The sequence below is a fragment of the Dryas octopetala genome, chromosome 3 (genome assembly GCF_963921425.1).
Source record: "Dryas octopetala chromosome 3, drDryOcto1.1, whole genome shotgun sequence".
NCBI classification, from domain to species: Eukaryota; Viridiplantae; Streptophyta; class Magnoliopsida; order Rosales; family Rosaceae; genus Dryas; species Dryas octopetala.
In genome coordinates, this window is record NC_141368.1 from 13335195 (window position 1) to 13355363 (window position 20169).

The window sequence follows — 20169 nt, forward strand, 5'->3', positions numbered from 1 at the left end:
ATATAGTCCTTGAGTGTACCTGTTTGTCGTAATTTGAATAGCTCATCTGCACAATCTTCAAATTCTGATGGGCCGAACTCGCGGCAAAAGGCGCGAGTGAAATCTTCCCAGCGAGGTGTCGTCCGCAAGCAATCCATCCATCTAAACCATTGCAGAGCCTCCTGCTCAAAATTGAATGACACTGTGACAACCTTCTGATGATCTGGTGTGTTGTAGAGGGAGAAATATTGTTCGGCTCGATAGATCCAAGCTAGTGGATCATCGCCGTTGGTGAATCGTGGGAACTCGATCCTCGGCCATGGGTGACGCATCAGTCCACCCCCACCCCCATCAGGTCGTCGGTGGGGACGGTTGAAGCCAAAGTCAGGACGATCTTCATCATCGAGTGGGATCTGGTCAATGCCACCCCCGGCACCGCGAGAAAGTTCTTGGCGGAGCCGCTCGAAACCAGCGACCAACATGGTATCAAGCTGGGAATCGAGGCTCCCGGCAAAGGTCGAGAACTCCGTGTTAACCAGGGTCTGAAGTTTGTCGAAGGAGGTAGTGAGCTTCTCGACAGAAGCTTCGAGAGACGTCACACGAGCGTCCATGGTAGCAGCGCGAGTGAAACGCCGGGGCATGCACAGGAAGGGAACAGTGGGATCGAGATGGCTCTGATACCAAATGATACAACCCTTTCTACCTTAACCTGATACAAAAGAGATTTGGAAGGAGCAGAGCCCCAATTTTTCTGTGTATATTCAATATAAACCAATCATCAAAATCACCCCTTACAAAATGAGAGCTACTGCTCTTATATCAGCAATTGAACCGGACATAACAACTTGATCCGGTCAAGACTCACAGCAATGGACTGCCAGCTGTCATTTTACTAACAAAACTACTAATTAAAGACTAACCAACTATTTATTAAAGACTTGGCTAATTACAGATCTTAACACCTTTGAAATTTTAGAACAACACTGCCTTTACATTATGCTATTTGGAATGTTCATTGTAATATGTTTTTTTTTTTTTTTTTTTTTTCCAAATATAAGGTGACACTTCTAGCTACTTGAGCTAGTAATGTTGGGATTGTCGTATTGCATGTGGGCTGTGTGGACGTTTTTCTCTTTCTAACTTCATCAATTTTACGTTAAGAGAAAGATTACATTAAAAATGTGAGATTTTGCATAATAATTTATAGGCTTATTCACACCGTTACTCCCTATAAGATACACTTTTTTTCACTTTGCTCCTTGAAACTTAAATCTTCTCAGTTTGCCACTTGAACTTCACACAGTTATTGCAAAAGACCCTATGCCGTCAACTCTGTCAATTTTTCCGTTAAATTAACTAACGTGACACCTATTTGGCATGAATGAGACCCATTTTTAGTTATGTAAGATCCATGTGGACAAAAAAATAATAAAAAATAATTTTTAAACTAAAAAATAATAAGATCCATGTCAATTTTTTATATTTTTTTTTGTCACATGAATCTTACATAACTAGAAAAATGTATCACTCAATAGGTGTCACGTTAGTTTTTTTAACAAAAAAATTGACAAAGTTGACGGCATAGGGTCTTTTGCAATAACTGTGTGAAGTTCAGGTGGCAAACTGAGAAGATTTAAGTTTCAGGGAGCAAAAAAAAAAAAAAAAGTGTATCTTATATGGGGTAATGGTGTGAATAAGCCTAATTTATAAAGGTCATTGATTATTCTTCTTATTGCCAATTGATTTTAGGAATGATGTCTAAATAAATTCCTCACTTTCTTTCGATTGGACCCTCAATTGTGTCTTGGTTTCTTCCCCTACTATAGCAGTATTTATTAAGAATAAAAAATAGCTATAACTTTAGCCATATCTATGTGGATGCTCTAATACATCCATGATTAATTTTGTGCTTTCAGGTTTCCAACTTTCCACACATTAAAACTTACTTTTTAAAATTTCCTAAGAATAAAAAAGTCTTTTCGCAAATTTGAAGTGAGTTTTCCACATTAATTCATCTCTTATCATTATGGTGTTTAAGGGATGAATATATCATGAATTAATGAAAGACCACATATACTCGAATATACCCTAATATTGTTGATGTTGTTAAATCAAAGGAAAACAACATTTATCCATTGTAAGTAAACTATCCATATCCTAAGCCTTTAATGATCTTAATTAATCAATTCGACCGAGCTTGCCGATTGTGGCATATTTTCTAGTCTACTCCTCTCATTTTCATAGGTCCAAAAGTGGCTATGATCTGTATAAAGCCGCCAAGGCCACTATGCCTTTTGATCCATTCGATCTTCCTCAGAAGTTCAGTCAATTTCAATTAGTTGATCTTCTAGTTAGGTAGCTGTATACAGCTCCTAAGCCATCCCAGCATGTGCCATTTCAATGTGGCCAAAGAAGAAGAAAACATAGAAATAACATGGCAAATTTCAACACCAACAACACCACCAAACTGATCAGCTCCTACAAACCCATATAAATACCAATGCTACTTAGCAACTTAGTCATCATTAACCACAAACAAAACCATATATACAACACCAGTAGCTGAGCAGCAACTGCTATTTGTCTACCTACCATGGCTTTGATGATGATATTAGTACTTGGCCTGGCCACCTCCAACTTGGTCCTAGCAAGTGACCCTGATATCATTTCTGACTTTATAGTCCCACAAAATTACTACACCACAAATATTGATGCCAACTTTTTCACATACACTGGATTGCGTGGTGTATTCGACCAAGTTCTTGAAACCGTCACGGCAACAAAAGCAAGTGCTTCAATGGCCAGAGTGTGTCATATGCAGTGCTTCAATTTCCTCCAAACTCACTGCTCCCACCTCACACTCGCCCTGACTCAACTGGACTCATGTTTGTTGTTGATGGGTTCTTGGAAGTTGGGTTAATAGACACCAAAAACATTCTATACACTCAAAAGCTTCAAGCTGGAGACATGTTTATGTTTCCAAAGGGATTGGTGCATTATCAGAATAACTCACATCCTAAATTGCCAGCCACTGCCATTGCAGCATTTGGAAGTGCAAGTGCCAGAGCAGTTGCTGTGCCACCCTCTCTCTTTGCCACTGGAATTGCTGATGCCATCCTTGCCAAATCATTCAAGACAGATGTTTATACCATTAAGAAGATCAAGGCTGGCTTCACCACTGGCTCATGATTAAATGAGAGACCCCAATAATTTCCTTGTTATGCTAAATTTGATTTGATTGCTTTTTTTATTATCAATAATTGGCATCCATGACATTTGAACTCTGGAACTCCTCCCACAAAAGGGAGACTGGGGCCACTACTAGACCAGGGTTGTACTCTTTTCTCCTTCAACCATGGTTGTTTTTGTTCTCATAGAATTTTTATTACTTGGCAAGGTTTTGACGAGGCAACTTAAAAGCGCATAGCAGAGACAATACTAATGATATGGAATATCCAAGGGGGAGTGTTGTAAATACTTTATTAAGTGTGGCTATTCTTGTAATTAGTTGTAAGGGCATACGAGTAATTGTACAAAGTCCTAGTAAACTCTACCTCTATATAAGGATATTTATAAAATGAATGAAATAGACATATCATATTTCTCTTTGCCTTAAACCTTATTTCCACATACTTTTAACAAAATTTTAATTATAGATACGGTCAATAATATAATTAAGCTAAAGGACAATTCGTGCACGTTAAGTGTGTCTGTCAACGTAACTTAGACTGCCGAGTATTTGGCAACTGCATTGCATCTACAGTTACCACTCAATTATTTTTAATTTTCTATTTGAATCTTAATATTTGTGGAGTTAATTATGTTTTTTTTTTTTTTTATAGTGTGTTTAACTATGTTTTCGAGGATTTGTTGAAGGCCGGTTTAAATTAGTGTTTTATATTGAGAAGTTATAATATAGCTACAATATTGTAATTGCAAATGTAGGTATCTGTTGAGCGCTCGACTATAATTTTATCTTGAAACTTAATTAATAATGCAACCGATTGTCCTGCTAAGTCAATAAATTAGTAATTTTGACCTGAAAGTTAAAAGAGTCTTAAATTTATTTATCTTTAGTTCTAAAAAAAAAAAAAAAGTGAGTGGCTCAGTTTCACAAGATGTGTAAATAAGTTATAACTTATTGCTTCCAAGTTCCATATTATTATCAATATCAACACATGATGCAGAAGCCCACTTTAGAGCTGCTTCCATCTCTCCTTGTACAGCAGTAAAATTTACTTTTCACAAATTTGAAATGAAATTCCACCTTAATTCATCTTTGATTATGGCATTCAAGGGATGAATTAATGAAGGGCTGCATATACTCGAATATACCCTATAATATTGTTGCTGCTAAATCAAAGGAAAGGAACATATTGACCAATGGAGCATGCCGATTGCAGCATCTTCTACTCGATCTACTCTCATTTTCGACCAATGGAGCATGCCGATTGAGCCAATGCCATGTCAGAAACTATGCCTTTCAATCCATAAATCCTCAGAAGTTCCAGTCAATTTCAAGTTGATCGATGTTCTAGTTAGTTAGCTGTATACAGCTCCTAAGCCATCCCAGCATGTGCCATTTTAATGTGGCCAAAGAAGAAGGAAACAGAGAAATAACATAGCAAATGTCATCACCAACAACACCAAACTGATTAACTCCTACAAAACCATATAAATACCATACTACCTAGCAAGTTAGTCATCATTAACCACAAACAAAACCATTTATACAAACACCAGAAGCTGAGCAGCAACTACTAGTTATCTACAATGGCTATGAGATTGCTCCAACTGCCGATGATGATGATATTAGTACTTGTCCTAGCCACCTCCAAGTCACTACGCCAAATACCCCCCTTATATATCAGTGAATAACTGATGTCTTTTCATGTTTTCGGGCGATGTCTAGGCAGGCGATGTCTAATGTACGTACTTAAGATATCGGTATTACACTGATATCTAAAATGAGTTTAGACATCTGTTTTGTTTAAATTCTGATGTCCAATGGTCCCTTTAGATATCCGTTTTCCAATTTTCTGGAGCGTTAAGATTCTGAAACTGATATTAAAGACACAAAAGACATCGTTAATTACTATGTAAATGATCTAAAATCTGATTTAGACATCCGTTCTCATATATTTATCGATATGAAAAACCCATTAAATGTATTTTTTTATGATTTCCATATCATATTTTATGTGATTTTTGATATTGTTAACTAGTTTAGATATCGTTTAAGTCTACAAGAACAGATCTCTATATTATTTTATATATCGGTTTTTGTGATGTAAATGGTTGTTTGAAAGTACCTAAAAGATCTGTATTTTATATGTAACTGATATAAAATACTATGTTGGACATCGGGTTTGTTAATAATTATTGATATTGTAATGTTACTTAGATATTGGTTGTTTTTGGTAAACTGATATTTATGCTATTTTATATTTCTGTGTTTTAACATAAACTGATATGAAATGTTACCTTAGATGTCGTTTTATACTCCTATAACTGATGTACATAGATTTTTGAATGTATCGAAAACATCTGTATTTGATATATAACTGATATAAAAGACCATTTTGGACATCAGGTTTTTTATATTTACTGTTATGGTAATGTTACTTAGATATTGGTTTTTTTTAACATAAACTGATATGAAATTTGTGCTATAATGTCACTGTTATTATCGAATTTGTACTACAATCCTGATATAAAAGATATAAATTTACATATATATATAAGCTGAAATTGGTGCAATCTCAATCCATTCCATTAGCATTAATTCCAACATATATCCAATACAAGTATTCCAAGACTTTCCGAAAAAGGATTACACATTGCACCAAAATATGGAGCATATATCCATAATGAATTACAGCATCCCATCCTAGCTAGTATCTAAATTAAGCTAGCATCCCTTTACAAAAACCAATAATCAGCCCATGCATAGCATCCCTTTACAAAAACCAATAATCAGCCCATGCACTTGCACAAAAATAGGTGCATGATTCACCACTTCTAAAGGCTGCCTTCATTTACAAAATATTAATTGGCAGCACTTGTTACCTTTCTTCACACAAAAAATGCCAACACCTGGTTATATATAATTCAGCTTCAATATTCACACAAAAATGCCAATGTCTAACACATGTTCTAAGCTTCCTTGACAAAAAATTGGCAAATATGGCAGCACTACTAGCTAGCTTCAAAAACTTATCCACAAAATGTCCAAACCCCACATACCAACTCCATCTGTCATCTACTGAATATAATTGGCAGAAACAAAGTTGCCCCATTCAATCCGGATCTGATCAAGTTGCTCCTGTGTGTAACTGGTTCGCTTTTTAGTCGGATTAGTCCACTGCAAACATTTAAAAACATGCAGAAGGCACCAAGTCAATTACAAACAGTAAATAAACCTAACATATATAAATATGAGGCATAAGGCTGGGCCATGCTATAATTAAGCCCAATCAAGTTGAAAGACAACTAGTAATTAAAGTGTTCAAACTAAGCTTGGCCATGTTATAAGGCTGCATACAGTATCACCAAGACATATATGCAATATAGCTATTAAAATAGTGAAGGCAGAGGCGCATAAAGTTATAAGCCTACATGCTATCAAAGTCACCTAGACATGCAATATTTGAAATAAAGCTGGCAAGACTATCAGACATCCAATAGGTATGTAGATCCAATTGAACTTCAAATGAAAAATGCAAAGTAGTAGTCCCAAATCCATAAATACCATAGTTCCTATCTGTGCAATCTATTATATATGTATATACATCTTCCATTCAATGGACCAGCAATCATTTATCCTGCATTTTGCATAAATTAAATAATGATGAAGGCAGACTTCCAAACATATCCAATAATATCAAATAAAGGGTTTAGCCAATCAAACATCCAAAAGCCAACAATCCATTAACTATATACATTGACCAGTCCTAGCTAGGTACCAATCATTAGCTTGCATTTTTTATGCAAAATGAAAGATTGACAAAGCACTACACACAAAAACTTACAAGTGATCCAATAAACAAAGAGTCAATTGGATTCCTACCTTGGTCTCAAATCCCAGGTTTGTGTCCTCGATGATCTCCTTCATATACATCATCACATAGTAACCACATTCAACTCCACCAGGTTGTTTAGGACACTACACAAAATCAGAATCCAATTAATGACATGCAGATGGTTATTATGCATGATGCTTCCAATGATAGAAATATTTGTAAAAACAAACCACTAGATTAAATAATATATACTTACATAAAGATGCTTCCACTGTATTGTTTTCCGACTGTTCCTACCCGTAAGTACATTAAATTATCGAATGGCACTAATGTATCAACAAAATATCAGTATGTTTAAATTACAATATATGTAACCAAATTTGCAATGCATTTTAATGATTTAAAATGGCAAAAAAGCAACTCACGTGTTGACAACTTCCTTCCAGTCTGCGTCCTGGTTCAGTTTTGGAAGAGGGTCCAACACAAATATCGTGTCTTTGTCTTCATTGATAATTGTCAAAATCCAGTGCGAGCTAAGAGAAAAAATGATAATAAGCATGCATAGATTAAGGCAGCAGAACATAGACTCAAAGTCAGTTTAACCAAATTAAAACCCTTACCCAGCATTGTACGGCACTAAGAAGACACGATCACATTTTCCTTGCTGAAAGCGTTCTGCTAAGTAGGTTGATCTACGCTCTGCATTTCCTATTCCTTTAGATATGCGTGCCGGATCCACAAAAGCAACCATTTCAACCATGTTTGTATCCACAAGCTTATCAAATAGGTGCCTATTCATATAAGTGAATTATTTTAAATCACAGTGTTTTAAAAGGGCAACAAAATATTTAAACATTTTGAACGATTCCCTAAATTACCTCATGTACACAACTATGCACGAGGCTGATAATTCTGACATCTCCATAACGGAAGTAATATCCTCTTTCAGGATATAAAGTCGTCGGACAGCTCCAAACACTTGTTCATCTATGTCAGTTGTGAGAGCCTTTCCAGATGTAGCCATCGCCTCCCTCGCGAAACGATACAGCAGCTTGCATTCGCTAGGAACTTTCTTCCCAAGGTCATCTTTCTTGAATAACTCCTTCACCATCATAGGAACCTGCCTTGTTTGTTTCTATGGTGTCAAATACAAACACTCAGTTTTGAGTCTTTAGATCAATATTCATGAAGTGTATACTTGGCACTTAAAAAAATTACAGTAGGGAGAGTTTAATTACCTTCACCTGCTGAACGATAATAAGTTCCCTCGGCCAAGCCACATGGCTTCCAACTGCTTGACCAACATTTACCAACTCGTCACCCACAGGAATTGGAAGCAAAGCAGCCACATTAGTGGCCATGTCAATTGAAACCCGCAAGCAGTCCTTTGCCAAAGGAACACCATGTATGGTCTCAGATTTCATCTCAACGACAGTACCATATGCGACAATGTTGTTGATGGATCCCACTGCCAGCATGCATGATTTCCCCTAAAAATAGATGACAAATGTCTCATAACCATAAAAGTCCAATACTGTGAGCTAAATGTCGCATAACCATGAAATTGAAGTCTGCTAGATAGATGTATGTCATATGAAAATATTAGCAATTACTGGTTCATTACCTTCAATGTGTCTGCATTATTTGTATCTTCCATATCCAGCCCCACTTCCACTTGCACTTTCAGATTTTGTTTATCCTCAGTATCTGGTTGCAGATCCACATACTTAGCTTTGTCCTCATAAAAGCAGCTTGCTTTATCGGACACCATACCTTGACCTTGAACAATATTGGGTGTCACCGGTTCCTTCCTAGCACCCTTTTCCTCTAACTTTTGAATCCTCTCCAATAGATCTTGATTTTCTTTTTTCAGAATGGCCAACAACTCATTCTTCGAAATTGTATCCCTCGCTTTTCTCGGAATGTTGAAGTAAGTTGAAGGGTTGACATTCCCCCCAACAGCTCTTACTCGACCAGAATGCTCGGGAGTCTCCAAAGCCATTGTTAGAATATCCTTAGAACCCTCTATCTTCAGCTCCCCTTTATTCTTTTTTTCCAACAACTCATCCTGCAAAAATTAATTTATCAGTTTAATTACAATAATAGCAATCACTTAGGCAATGTTAATTTACACTTGGTCATATATATGCTGCTTACAATGACTTTGGCAACCACTGCCACTTCATCATCCACCTTCCCATTCTTGTCTTCACGAGCTTTCTTCCATAGGAGGGAACGGTCCATCTCATCTTCCTCAACATTTTGCTTCCTCTATCCATATATACAACCAGCAAGTTAGACCAATTATTAGTGAGCAATTAATCAAAAGCAAAGAGAAGACAGTTTATTTATGGAGGAGCTTGTACCAAGTCTTCCTGCAACCCAATGTAGCCCTTGCGCGATAGTTTATGATGATATTTTCGCTTGCCTGTTATTTGTTTGTGAGCTTCATGTTTGGCCTGCAGTTAGAACAAGAAGTTGGGCAAACCTTTAAGGACAAAGTCATAGGTAAATCACACAATTATACATATCCATCATTAATGCAATATCTAACCACCAGAGGTGTTTAACATAAATACCAGAAAGTCATCTGTAAGCCTGGTAGCCACAAAAGTTGTCCATTGATCTTTTTGAATGAACTCATACACCTTGGGTGGGGTTTCTAGTGCTTTCGGATCGTCCTTGTACGGCAAAATGAATTTTTTTGTTAATGCAGTCTTGAACGATCTCCACTTGCTGCCAGCAGAAGCCAACACCATTTTTCTGCTTGTAGGGTCAAGATCAAATGCACCCTACAACCAACACCACATTGGTGAGACATCAAGGTCACATAAAACATATATATGTATCTATAAATATGGTTAAATATACAGAATTGAAGCCTATTTAATAATTAAGTAAGGTTAAGATCTACATTACCTGCACCTCTTCCCATATTTTTTGCTTTAGATTTTTATCCACTTTCGGCCACATTTCATCAGTGATGGGCACTGTGGTTCGGGTCACAACCCCTATGTAGGAAGCTAGTACTGGACGCGTTGCTCCTACTGGAACCCCATGCGGACTGTACTCCACCTTCAGCTTTTTTCCTAAAGCTTTTCTCACGAGCATGTCATGCATCTTTGTTGAACCACGAGAGGACATGCTACCCTCCGCAGCAGTAATGGTCTCCCCTGAGGTCAAGCAATCCTTGCTTGTATCTGCTTCATTACTCTTCCCTGCTGATACCTTGTAGGATTGTGACTTGACAGCTTTCTTCTCTGTGACAGCTTTCTTTGGTGTGGCAGCTTTCTTTGGTGTGGCAGCTTTCTTCGACTTGGCTGTTGACTTGGCATTGGATTTGACAGCAGCTCTTTTCTTTCTTCTTGGTGTAGCCATGTTCGCTGTCTAACTGTTGAAACTAACAAGTGTTAGGACAAAAAATATACAAAGATAGATTAAGAAATATATGGATAATTTTGTTGGCATTTAGAACCTTTTAACATAATGAAATTACATAACATTTTGGGGACAATAAAGTCTGAATATCATACCATTAACACTTAACACAAGTTACATAAATACATTTATAGTTACATGAATTAATCCTTTGCTTTCTTGGAGTAATCAATCCAAATACCCTCACAATTATCTCTCTTGTATGTGCCAACTTCCTCACCCAAGAGATCATCAAAATCATCAACAGATGGTAGTCCATTGCTAAATGATTGGTGGTCAAACACTGTGTCCTCTAACTCAGCCTCATAAGCACTATCATTAAAGTCACGATTAGGGGCTGCAAGAACCACTGACCAATTAGAGTTTAGAGGGTCTTCTACATAAAACACTTGCTTCACTTGGGAAGCCAAAGCGAAAACATCTCTCTTATGACCTATCCTATTTAGGTTAACCAAAGTGAACCCTAGCTCATCATTTTGTATTCCCTTATTATTCTCTACCCATTCACACTTAAACAAAGGCACCCGAAATACATTGTAATCAAGCTCCCAGATTTCTTTGATAACCCCATAGAAACACATGTTCGTGTATACAGGATTTTTATCCTTCGCGCTCGCCACCTGCATGGTCGTGGCTGTCAAGCTCACCCCACTATTTTGAACAGCACGAACATCGTCACGTGCCTTGGTGTGATAATGGCACCCTCCTATCTCATAACCCTCATATTTTAGCACACTCATAGGTGGACCTTCAACTAGCCGCCTCAATGAGTCTGTTATGTCCTTTTCTTCATGATTGATATCATATGCCACCTAATCAAATAAATTTTAAAGAAGACTTATTAAAATTGTTGGACATGCACCAAATGAGTGTACTAGCTAGTGAATTACTGTGCTTTCAAAATGTTACACATTTACCTTGGCACGTAACCAGTAGATAAATGTCCGGTTGTGCTCTTCTAGCAGCCACTTCTCACTCTTTTTCTTACTTGAATGAATATCATTCAAGTAGGACTTATGTAATCTACAAATAGATTACAATAACTCATAACTATGTAAATGATACTTAATTTACAATAAATCAAATTACAATAAGCTAAGTCTAGAAATTGACATACTCGGCATAAGGTTCCACTTCTGAGGCATTCTCCAAAACCAAACGATGAGCTTGCTCCCATTCTTCACGCTGTACTGAATATACCTTAGCACCGGACAGCGGTCTGCTCATGTTTGGGATACCCATGCGCGAAGAAGATGGAAGTCCAATAGGTTTCAGATTCGACAAGTACTCCGAACAAAATTCCACAGCTTCCTCAACAATATAACCCTCAGCAATGCTGCCCTCTGGTCGCAAACGGTTCCGTACATAACCCTTTAACACTTTCATGCCTCTTTCAAATGGATACATCCATCTAAAATAAACAGGTCCGCACAATTTCACCTCTCGAATAAGGTGAACAGTTAGATGCACCATAATATCGAAGAAGGAAGGTGGGAAAACCTTCTCCAGCAAACACAAGGTGATAACGAGATCATCTTGGATTTTATCCAACTTCGAAACATCGACCACTTTATTGCATAGAGAATTGAAGAAGAAACAAAACCTAGTGATTGCATATCTCACATGCTTTGGTAACACTGAACGTATGGCAACCGGTAGCAGTTGTTGCATCAAAATGTGGCAATCGTGAGACTTAAGACCAAAAAGTTTCAGCTCTTCCATGGACACTAGGTTTTGTATATTTGAAGAGTAACCTTGTGGGACCTTTGTTCCTAACAAACACTTGCATATAGCTCTTTTTTCATCCCGAGTCAGCGTATATGGAGCTGCCGGTAAAAACGTTCTCTTATTCCCTATTTCTGGTGCCAAATCAAGTCGAACCCCCATTTCCATAAGGTCTAAACGGGCAGCCACCCCATCTTTTGTCTTCCCTGGAATGTTAAGTAAAGTTCCAATTATACTCTCACACACGTTCTTTTCAATGTGCATTACATCTAGGGCATGCCGAATATAGAGTGACTTCCAATATTCAAGGTCAAAGAAGATAGATCTTTTCTTCCAACATGGAGTATGAGTTTCGCCACACACGCTGCTCTTTGCTTGTTTCTTGCCAAACTTACAATTGATTCCCGACACCTTTTCTAAGACTTCCTCTCCAGTTAGAGGTGTAGGAGCCTCACCCAATTCCTGCTTGTTATTAAAAGCAGCCATTTGTTTCCGATATGGGTGGTGGCGGGGTAAGAATTTTCTGTGTCCTTGGAAACAGATTTTCTTACCGTGTTTCAACCGATCAGAATCGGTGTTTTCTCCACATATGGGACATGCTTTATAGCCTTTAACTGTGCAACCAGACAAGTTACCGTACGCCGGAAAATCATTGATTGTCCATAAAAGTACAGCCTTCAAAGTAAATGTATTCTTTCGGAATCCATCATAAACTCCGTCTATTCCCTTCCAAAGTGCTTTCAAATCTTCAACTAACGGTTGTAAATACACATCTATATTGTTTCCGGGCTGCCTAGGACCAGAAATCAACAATGTTAATATCATAAACTTCCTCTTCATGCATAACCAAGGAGGAAGATTATAAGTCACCAAGATGACGGGCCAACAACTATATCGGCTGCTGAGGGAACTATGTGGATTTATCCCATCAGCCGAAAGGGCGAGCCTTAGATTTCTAGGGTCACAAGAAAAATCAGGCCACTTATGGTCCACCAACTTCCAAGCTGGAGAATCAGCTGGATGACGCATCATTCCATCACTCGCTCTGTTATCGGCATGCCAAGTTAAGTTCTTTGATGACTCACAAGATTTAAACATTCGTTTAAACCTTGGAATGGGTGGAAAGTACCACAAGACTTTGGCTGGCACCCCTTCCTTCTCAATTAATCCCTTATTTACCTTCCACCGAGGAAGGTCACAGTTGGGGCACCTTGTTGCATCTTCATACTCATTTCGATATAAGATACAATCATTCGGGCAAACATGTATCTTTTGGTAATCCATTCCTAGAGCAGACAATGTTTTCTTCGCCTCATACATAGACAATGGTAGAACATTTCCCTTTGGAAGCATGTCTCCAAAAGCAACCAACATATCAGAAAAGAAATTGTCTGTCACCCCATGCTTTGCCTTCAAGTTTAACAATTTGACCAACGCAGATAACTTGCTATAAGTTTCACAACCAGCGTATAAGGGTCTCTCTCCTTCATCAACAAATTTCCTAAACTCATCTGGATCCTCGGAGAAATTATCATAGGCACCTTCACACATGTCAACTGTTTCAGACCCGAAGACACCATGTTCAGATCCCTCTCTTCCAAAAACAGATTCTTCACCATGCCATATCCACTTCTCATACCATTGATCAATACCGTTAAAGTACAGATGCTCCCTTACAACTCTAACAGACCATTTACGCAAGTTCCCACATTTCACACAAGGACAATGCAAGTAGTCACAATTGGCAGCATTCCCTAATGCAAACCTCAAAAAATTCTCAACTCCCACCTCATACTCCATAGACCTTCTATCAGCATGTATCCATGATTTATCCATGATATCTCATATCTCAACTTCACATAGAAAGATAAACCAATTAAATATTCTATTAGGTAAATTAAGATGCAAATTTTGTAGCTTTTCAAAGCTACCTACCTATATATATCACAATTTATTTGTCAAACATGTTATTAACTCACAGTAGGTTGCACTAAAAGACAATTTAGTCCTATCATGAATGTGATCAAAGAAAATAGTTGAGAAGAATACCTTTGTTAGCAACTCCTGTAGGGATTGTAAGTACTCTATTATATTCTCTCTAAAACTGCCATGAAAACAAATGATACATAGTTAATTACAAAAATGTCCAAACTCTAACATAGGCATAGTTACAAATATGAAAGACCATTTCTGCATTAAAGCCTAAGGATTAGGAACCACACGTTTATGTAAGCATGAAAATAGGGACATTTCGAGAAAACACTAGACCAGACCAAAAAAACAAGCCCAGGCAACCATTCTTCAGAACCAAGTATTTGAATAGCATAATTTCTTAAAAGCTAAGTGATTAAATCTAATGGCAAACACAAGGTGATTGCAGAAGTAGTAGACTCATTAACAAACTTTTAACAACTAATGAAATTCAATTAAAAGTATTATATATGTCTTGATCTCTGCTATCTCGGAATCCATGTATCAGCCCATTTAATTTGTCATCTGCAGTTTCTACATAAATCTTATAATAGTTGAGAGCAATCCAATCCCCCTCCCATCATTTATCTCATAATTAGTGTATAATATCTATGTTTTCTCCATCAACAAAAGAGAGATTTTCCATTAGATTCATAGAAAACCCCTAATTTCAAGAAACCAAAGAACCTAAAAAATCCCTAATTTGAAGAAAAACCTCAAGAACATCAAACCCTAACTTCAGCTAATGAACCCATGAGGATGAGGTGGTGAGAAGAGGACAAAGAGAAATTAATTACCGACGAGAGATCGAGAAGGAGAACCCAGAATGAGAACGAGAAAGAGAGCCCACAGATGCACTCGACCACCGACGCACACCCCCACAGACGCACGCGACCACCGATGCAATGCACACCACCACAGATGCACGCGACGCCGGCCAGGTCAGCGGCAAGGCAACGTCGACTGAGAGTGAGGATGAGAACGAGAGAGTGAATGTGTACTGTGAGTCAATTAATGTGTCTAAGTGTGAGAGGGAGTGTGTCTGAGTCTTGGGTAAAATTTAAGTTGGGGGGAAAATTATGCGCCTCTTTTTTTTAGATAAAACAAAGTTATCAGTTAACGGTTTATATATCCGTTTTTAATCAAAATGCAAAAATTAAGATATCGCAAAAATTATTTAAAATTATTAGGTGATATCTTAATAAATTACGATATCGTCGGAAAAAACATCTGATATCTAAAATTATTTAATATCAGTTTTTACCAAAACTGATATTAAACAAGTGATGTCTATCAAGGTTTTTGGCGTAGTGAGTTGGTCCTAGCAAGTGACCCTGATATCATTTCTGACTTTATAGTCCCACAAAATTACAACACCACAAATATTGATGCCAACTTTTTCACATACACTGGATTGCGTGGTGTATTCGACCAAGTTCCTGAAACCTTCAAGGCAACAAAAGCAAGTGTGGGTGAGTTCCCAGCTCTGAATGGTCAGAGTGTGTCATATGCAGTGCTTCAATTCCCTCCAAACTCACTGCTCCCACCTCACACTCGCCCGGACTCAACTGGACTCATGTTTGTTGCTGATGGGTTCTTGGAAGTTGGGTTAATAGACACCAAAAACAATCTATATACTCAAAAGCTTCAAGCTGGAGACATGTTTATGTTTCCAAAGGGATTGGTGCATTATCAGACTAACTCACATCCTAAATTGCCAGCCACTGCCATTGCAGCATTTGGAAGTGCAAGTGCCAGAGCAGTTGCTGTGCCACCCTCTCTCTTTGCCACTGGAATTGATGATGCCATCCTTGCCAAATCATTCAAGACAGATGTTGATACCATTAAGAAGATCAAGGCTGGCTTCACCACTGGCTCATGACTAAATGAGAGACTTCAATAATTTCCTTGTTATGCTAAATTTGATTTAATTGCTTTTTTTATTATCAATAACTGGCATCTATGATATTTGAACTTTGGAACTCCTCCACAAAAAGGAGACTGGGGCCACTACTAGACCAAATAGTCATTGACTTTGTTTTTGTAACTTGTATTTTGTTGTTTACTTGTTTTGTTTGTCGATTTATGCTACTTTGCTCCTTAATTTTATGATTTGTTTTAATAAAGCGCTCTTATTCATTTCATATATGCAAGTATGAGAAAACTAACATAACTGTTTGGATTAATGTTTCACCTGTTTGAGTCTGACATCATAAAACAATAACGAATTATATACTAGTTGAAACCTCTAGAGTCCTCTTCTACTTCCATGTGTTTATCCAGATCGTTAGAATGATGACATCACAGCTCTTGTTTCACTTAGCTAGGTATTCTAACCACATTCGTTGGAATAGGATTTAACTGACTCATGATGAGTAAATCTACTCAAAAAACTAAAAGGGGTTCTCCAAACACCTTTTTATGTTTGGACAAATTAATAGCATTCCTACTTAGCATAAAGAAATTTGGCACAACATTGACTCAATCCCTTGAAATGCATATCTACAACAAGGATTGATATCTCTCCCTCTCTCTGCTTTTCCCTTCCATTTCATTACCGTTCTTAGCAAATTTGTGCTACACACAGGCTAGCTACTCTGTTTACAAAATACCAATTATAGATTGTGGTATCCATTCATGGAGTTTTCACATTTTATGGCTTGAAGTCCAATTGTTCATCATATAAATCTGCAGCAGTACGGCGTTCTTGATTACTTTGAACCTCATTCTTGTTGTCTCGGGTATGAGTCGAATCCATCTTCATGAAATGAAACCCCATTATATAGCGATACTCTCCGGTCCCAAGGCAGCGAGAGCAATAACTGAGGCCACTTCCACCGCAAGTCCTGCACCTGCAAAGAGTGATCAAGGGCAGTTGATGTAAACACATTCATAACTGGGTAGAATTCTCAGTGCACATGTATATGTAATATGTTTGAAAAGTATTGATACCTCACCATTTTGGCCATTCTCCTTTGGGGAGCATATGTAGGTCAACATAGTTTGTCCTTCCTATTATATAGAAGATGTCAAAATATTTGAGAGGGAAAAAAATAATAAAATAGATAATATCTGTAAACAAACATAAGAATCCACACATCTTGCCAACCACTCAAAACAGACCAAAGAAATATCCAAACATGAGTTCGAAATGGTGTGAGAACTGGTGCTGAAGGACTGGACTCAATAGACATCAAGATTTTAGACACATCCATTTTTCTAGAAACTGGACCAGGGTTGAGTAATAAGTACCCTTGCGCTCAACTCAAAGGGGTACAGGTTGAGTTGCAGTGGGGTAAGGCTGGAGTTCAAATTTCACCAAAAGAAGAAAAAGAAAAGAAGAAAGAAAGAAAGAAAGAAAGAAAGAAAAGAAAAGAAAAATACTGGTTGTAAATTAGCAGTTCTATCAAGACGAAGCAGGAGCTCCTTTATTTGTTTGCCTGAAGTTAGGTTGTCATCCCCTTATAAATTGGGTCCTAATAAGTGAAGGCAAGATAAGTATATTTGTTTAAATTTTATAGACTATAGATGATTGAAATCTTTATGGAACTAAAACAATCCTATTGTATGAATAAGCTTTAAACAAAGGCCAGTCTTTTTTGGTTGAAACAAAGGCCAGTTAACATTCATAGAAACGAACAATAATCTATTTCTCCATTTTCAGTATTGAACAGTTGACAATGACTTCAGTTTCTATAGTAAGTTGCATACACTGATGGTGAAACTTTTGAATCTCAACCATTCTCTCACCTTCAGACTTCTGTGGGAAAGGTAAAAATCTTAAAATATCTCTTTAGTTGAGATGTCAAAAGGTTAAACAGGCATTCTAGAGAAGCATCCAAGAAACACTAAACAAGACAATTCAACATTTTCTAATGTCGGATTAAAGTCAATTATCTAACCACAAAAAAATGAGCAAAAGAAAAAAATGTAGAAAACATTGTCTACGTAAGAGGGAAAGAAGAAAGAGAGAGACCGCTTCCACGACAATCGTGGCAATCGATCCTTCCACTCCCTGTGCAGACCTCACAAGGTGGATCCAGCTTCCTTATTACTTCTTTCTGAACATTTGACTGCAATAAACAAAGGTGGTCCAAAAGTTAATGAATTACATTATTATAAGTATTTCAGTCCCTCCGATATTAACGAGTGGCTAAGTGCTAAACTCAAGGTTGGTGGACATAATTTTGATAAACACCTAGAAACCAACTAATGACAATATAGGCACTTGAATCACTATCCTGGCAAAGAAAAATGTTTTTTTTTTAGAGTTACTAGCCTATAATATTCACGAACATTGTTTCAGTATTAATGTCACTGGACATGCTAAATTTCCAAAATACAATTATTTCAATCCGTAATATCTATTTTATTTTCCAGATTGTTCTAAATTCTGGAAAGTTTGCTAATGTTGAACAAGTCATTTACAGAAGCAACAGTATACAAGCATGATCCTTTGGAGTAACCCATCCTGTAAAATGGTTGAAGATTAGGATTATTCATCTACTTTCCCTCCTAGGACCTGGCATTGGCAGGGCCACCACCAGGTAAACTACCATTTGAGAATTGGCAGAACTTTGATAATCATGACTCCTATGATGCCTTAATACTTGAATTTAGGTTGTACTGGATAAGTGGTTTTAAAATAAGGAATTTGAATTTGCATTTGAATTTTAGTGTAAATTACTTAATGTGACTTTTTGGTTTCACCTATCATAGTCCTAACCATTATCACCCCCTCCCTCACCACTTGGGCTAACCGAAGACCTTTAGTTAACGAGACTTTAGAAGTTTTACTTTTTTATGTTAATAAAATCTTAATCTACATTTGGCTATTTGAGAAGGGTGGATTTCAAATACTCAAACTGTTCATTCGAAATCATGCCTAGATCACTTAAATATGGAATTTTCTGTTTCTGTTTTTTTTTTTTTTTTTCAATCCATAATCAAAAGTATCAAAACTCTCTTTTTATGTTGTTTTAACATTTGATGCCAGCAATTTAAACAAAGTAGTCCAATCCAAATCCCTCATTTTTCAAATCCACATATCCAAATGGAACCTAACAGTAATGCCATAGAAATAGTAGGGGACTGAGGTTTCTAGAGCCCAGCAGCATTTATTTGACAAGGTATGTGATACTTAGACCAAAGTTATTTAGATGTATTTAATAAGATAACAACCATTAAAAATTTACAGTTAGGCCAAATTATGTATCTTGCATCTCATTGTTAATGAGATGATGACACCCCAAGTAGCATTAGAGCTTTCTAGGATAGCATGCAGCCTCAAGCTAACGCACTCTAATACAAAACTTCTAATTCATGCCTTTCCCACACAGTAAATAACTTGCTTTTTTTTTTTTCTTTTTTTTTTTTTTTTTTTGCTTGGCCACACAGTAACCAACTTTCAACAAAAATTGAAAACATAGAATGCAGCAATGGCCTGTTTGGTAGCTGGGAGAATGAATGAAAGTGAAGTAGAAAACTGGAATTTTTTGAAAGCAGAACATATAATTCAGTAATTCACCCAACCAAAATTTCCATTTGAACAAACCCAATACAGAAAAACCATCTGAACAACTAAATATCAGCTCTTTCTCCTTTTCTTTTAATTGCTTTCTCATACTTTCAAACATTTTCTTAGGAACCAAACAAGAACAAATAAAAGAGTGGCATGAAGTGTTAAACTCTTGAACTAACTTGCCTCTGTACGGACGACCCATGAGGGCTTGGAGAGGGAGAGTCGGGGCAACAGGTCTGGGCTGCGTGGAGGAGGAGGAGGAGCACCGTTGGAATTTGTGGATTCGAATCGGACGGCTGTTAATGAGCTCAGGATTCTGAGTGTGGCCATCTATCTACCAATACCAAACGTCCAGTGCTGCCACGGCGGCCAACTGAAGGTGGGCTTTGCCATTCGGGTCGTCCACTCCACTCCTCTATCAAATTTTTTAATGGACAATTATAACCCTTTATAAAATGACTAAAAAGGACCTATTAAACTTTCAAAATTTACCAATTGCAGACGAGGGCAAAT

The 20169-nt window shown here is 37.3% G+C and overlaps 4 protein-coding genes and 1 pseudogene across 4 annotated transcripts; 2 read left to right on the forward strand and 3 right to left on the reverse strand.

The window, feature by feature from the left end:
* The first annotated feature begins 2569 nt into the window (after positions 1 to 2569).
* On the forward strand, positions 2570 to 3168 carry LOC147291089 (putative germin-like protein 9-2; annotated as a pseudogene).
* A 3073-nt stretch (positions 3169 to 6241) lies between these two features.
* LOC147291090 (uncharacterized) lies at positions 6242 to 10379 on the reverse strand. Its single transcript, XM_086235872.1, has 12 exons — positions 9921 to 10379; positions 9581 to 9793; positions 9368 to 9460; positions 9159 to 9272; positions 8626 to 9069; positions 8240 to 8491; positions 7880 to 8136; positions 7622 to 7792; positions 7427 to 7534; positions 7258 to 7294; positions 7049 to 7144; positions 6242 to 6343 (listed from the first exon to the last, which is right to left on the reverse strand). The coding sequence occupies exons 1-12, from the start codon at positions 10377 to 10379 to the stop codon at positions 6242 to 6244; spliced, it is 2346 nt and encodes a 781-aa protein (XP_086091998.1).
* Positions 10380 to 10582: 203 nt separating this feature from the next.
* LOC147291091 (uncharacterized) lies at positions 10583 to 14000 on the reverse strand. Its single transcript, XM_086235873.1, has 3 exons — positions 11557 to 14000; positions 11357 to 11462; positions 10583 to 11251 (listed from the first exon to the last, which is right to left on the reverse strand). The coding sequence occupies exons 1-3, from the start codon at positions 13998 to 14000 to the stop codon at positions 10583 to 10585; spliced, it is 3219 nt and encodes a 1072-aa protein (XP_086091999.1).
* A 1040-nt stretch (positions 14001 to 15040) lies between these two features.
* LOC147291092 (putative germin-like protein 9-2) lies at positions 15041 to 16017 on the forward strand. Its single transcript, XM_086235874.1, has 2 exons — positions 15041 to 15137; positions 15434 to 16017. The coding sequence occupies exons 1-2, from the start codon at positions 15041 to 15043 to the stop codon at positions 16015 to 16017; spliced, it is 681 nt and encodes a 226-aa protein (XP_086092000.1).
* Positions 16018 to 16296: 279 nt separating this feature from the next.
* ENA (DnaJ/Hsp40 cysteine-rich domain superfamily protein) lies at positions 16297 to 20051 on the reverse strand. Its single transcript, XM_086237782.1, has 4 exons — positions 19840 to 20051; positions 18112 to 18208; positions 17093 to 17147; positions 16297 to 16987 (listed from the first exon to the last, which is right to left on the reverse strand). Exons 1-4 carry the CDS (start codon positions 19984 to 19986, stop codon positions 16789 to 16791), a joined length of 498 nt encoding a protein of 165 aa, XP_086093908.1. The 5' UTR covers positions 19987 to 20051; the 3' UTR covers positions 16297 to 16788.
* Positions 20052 to 20169: the final 118 nt, after the last annotated feature.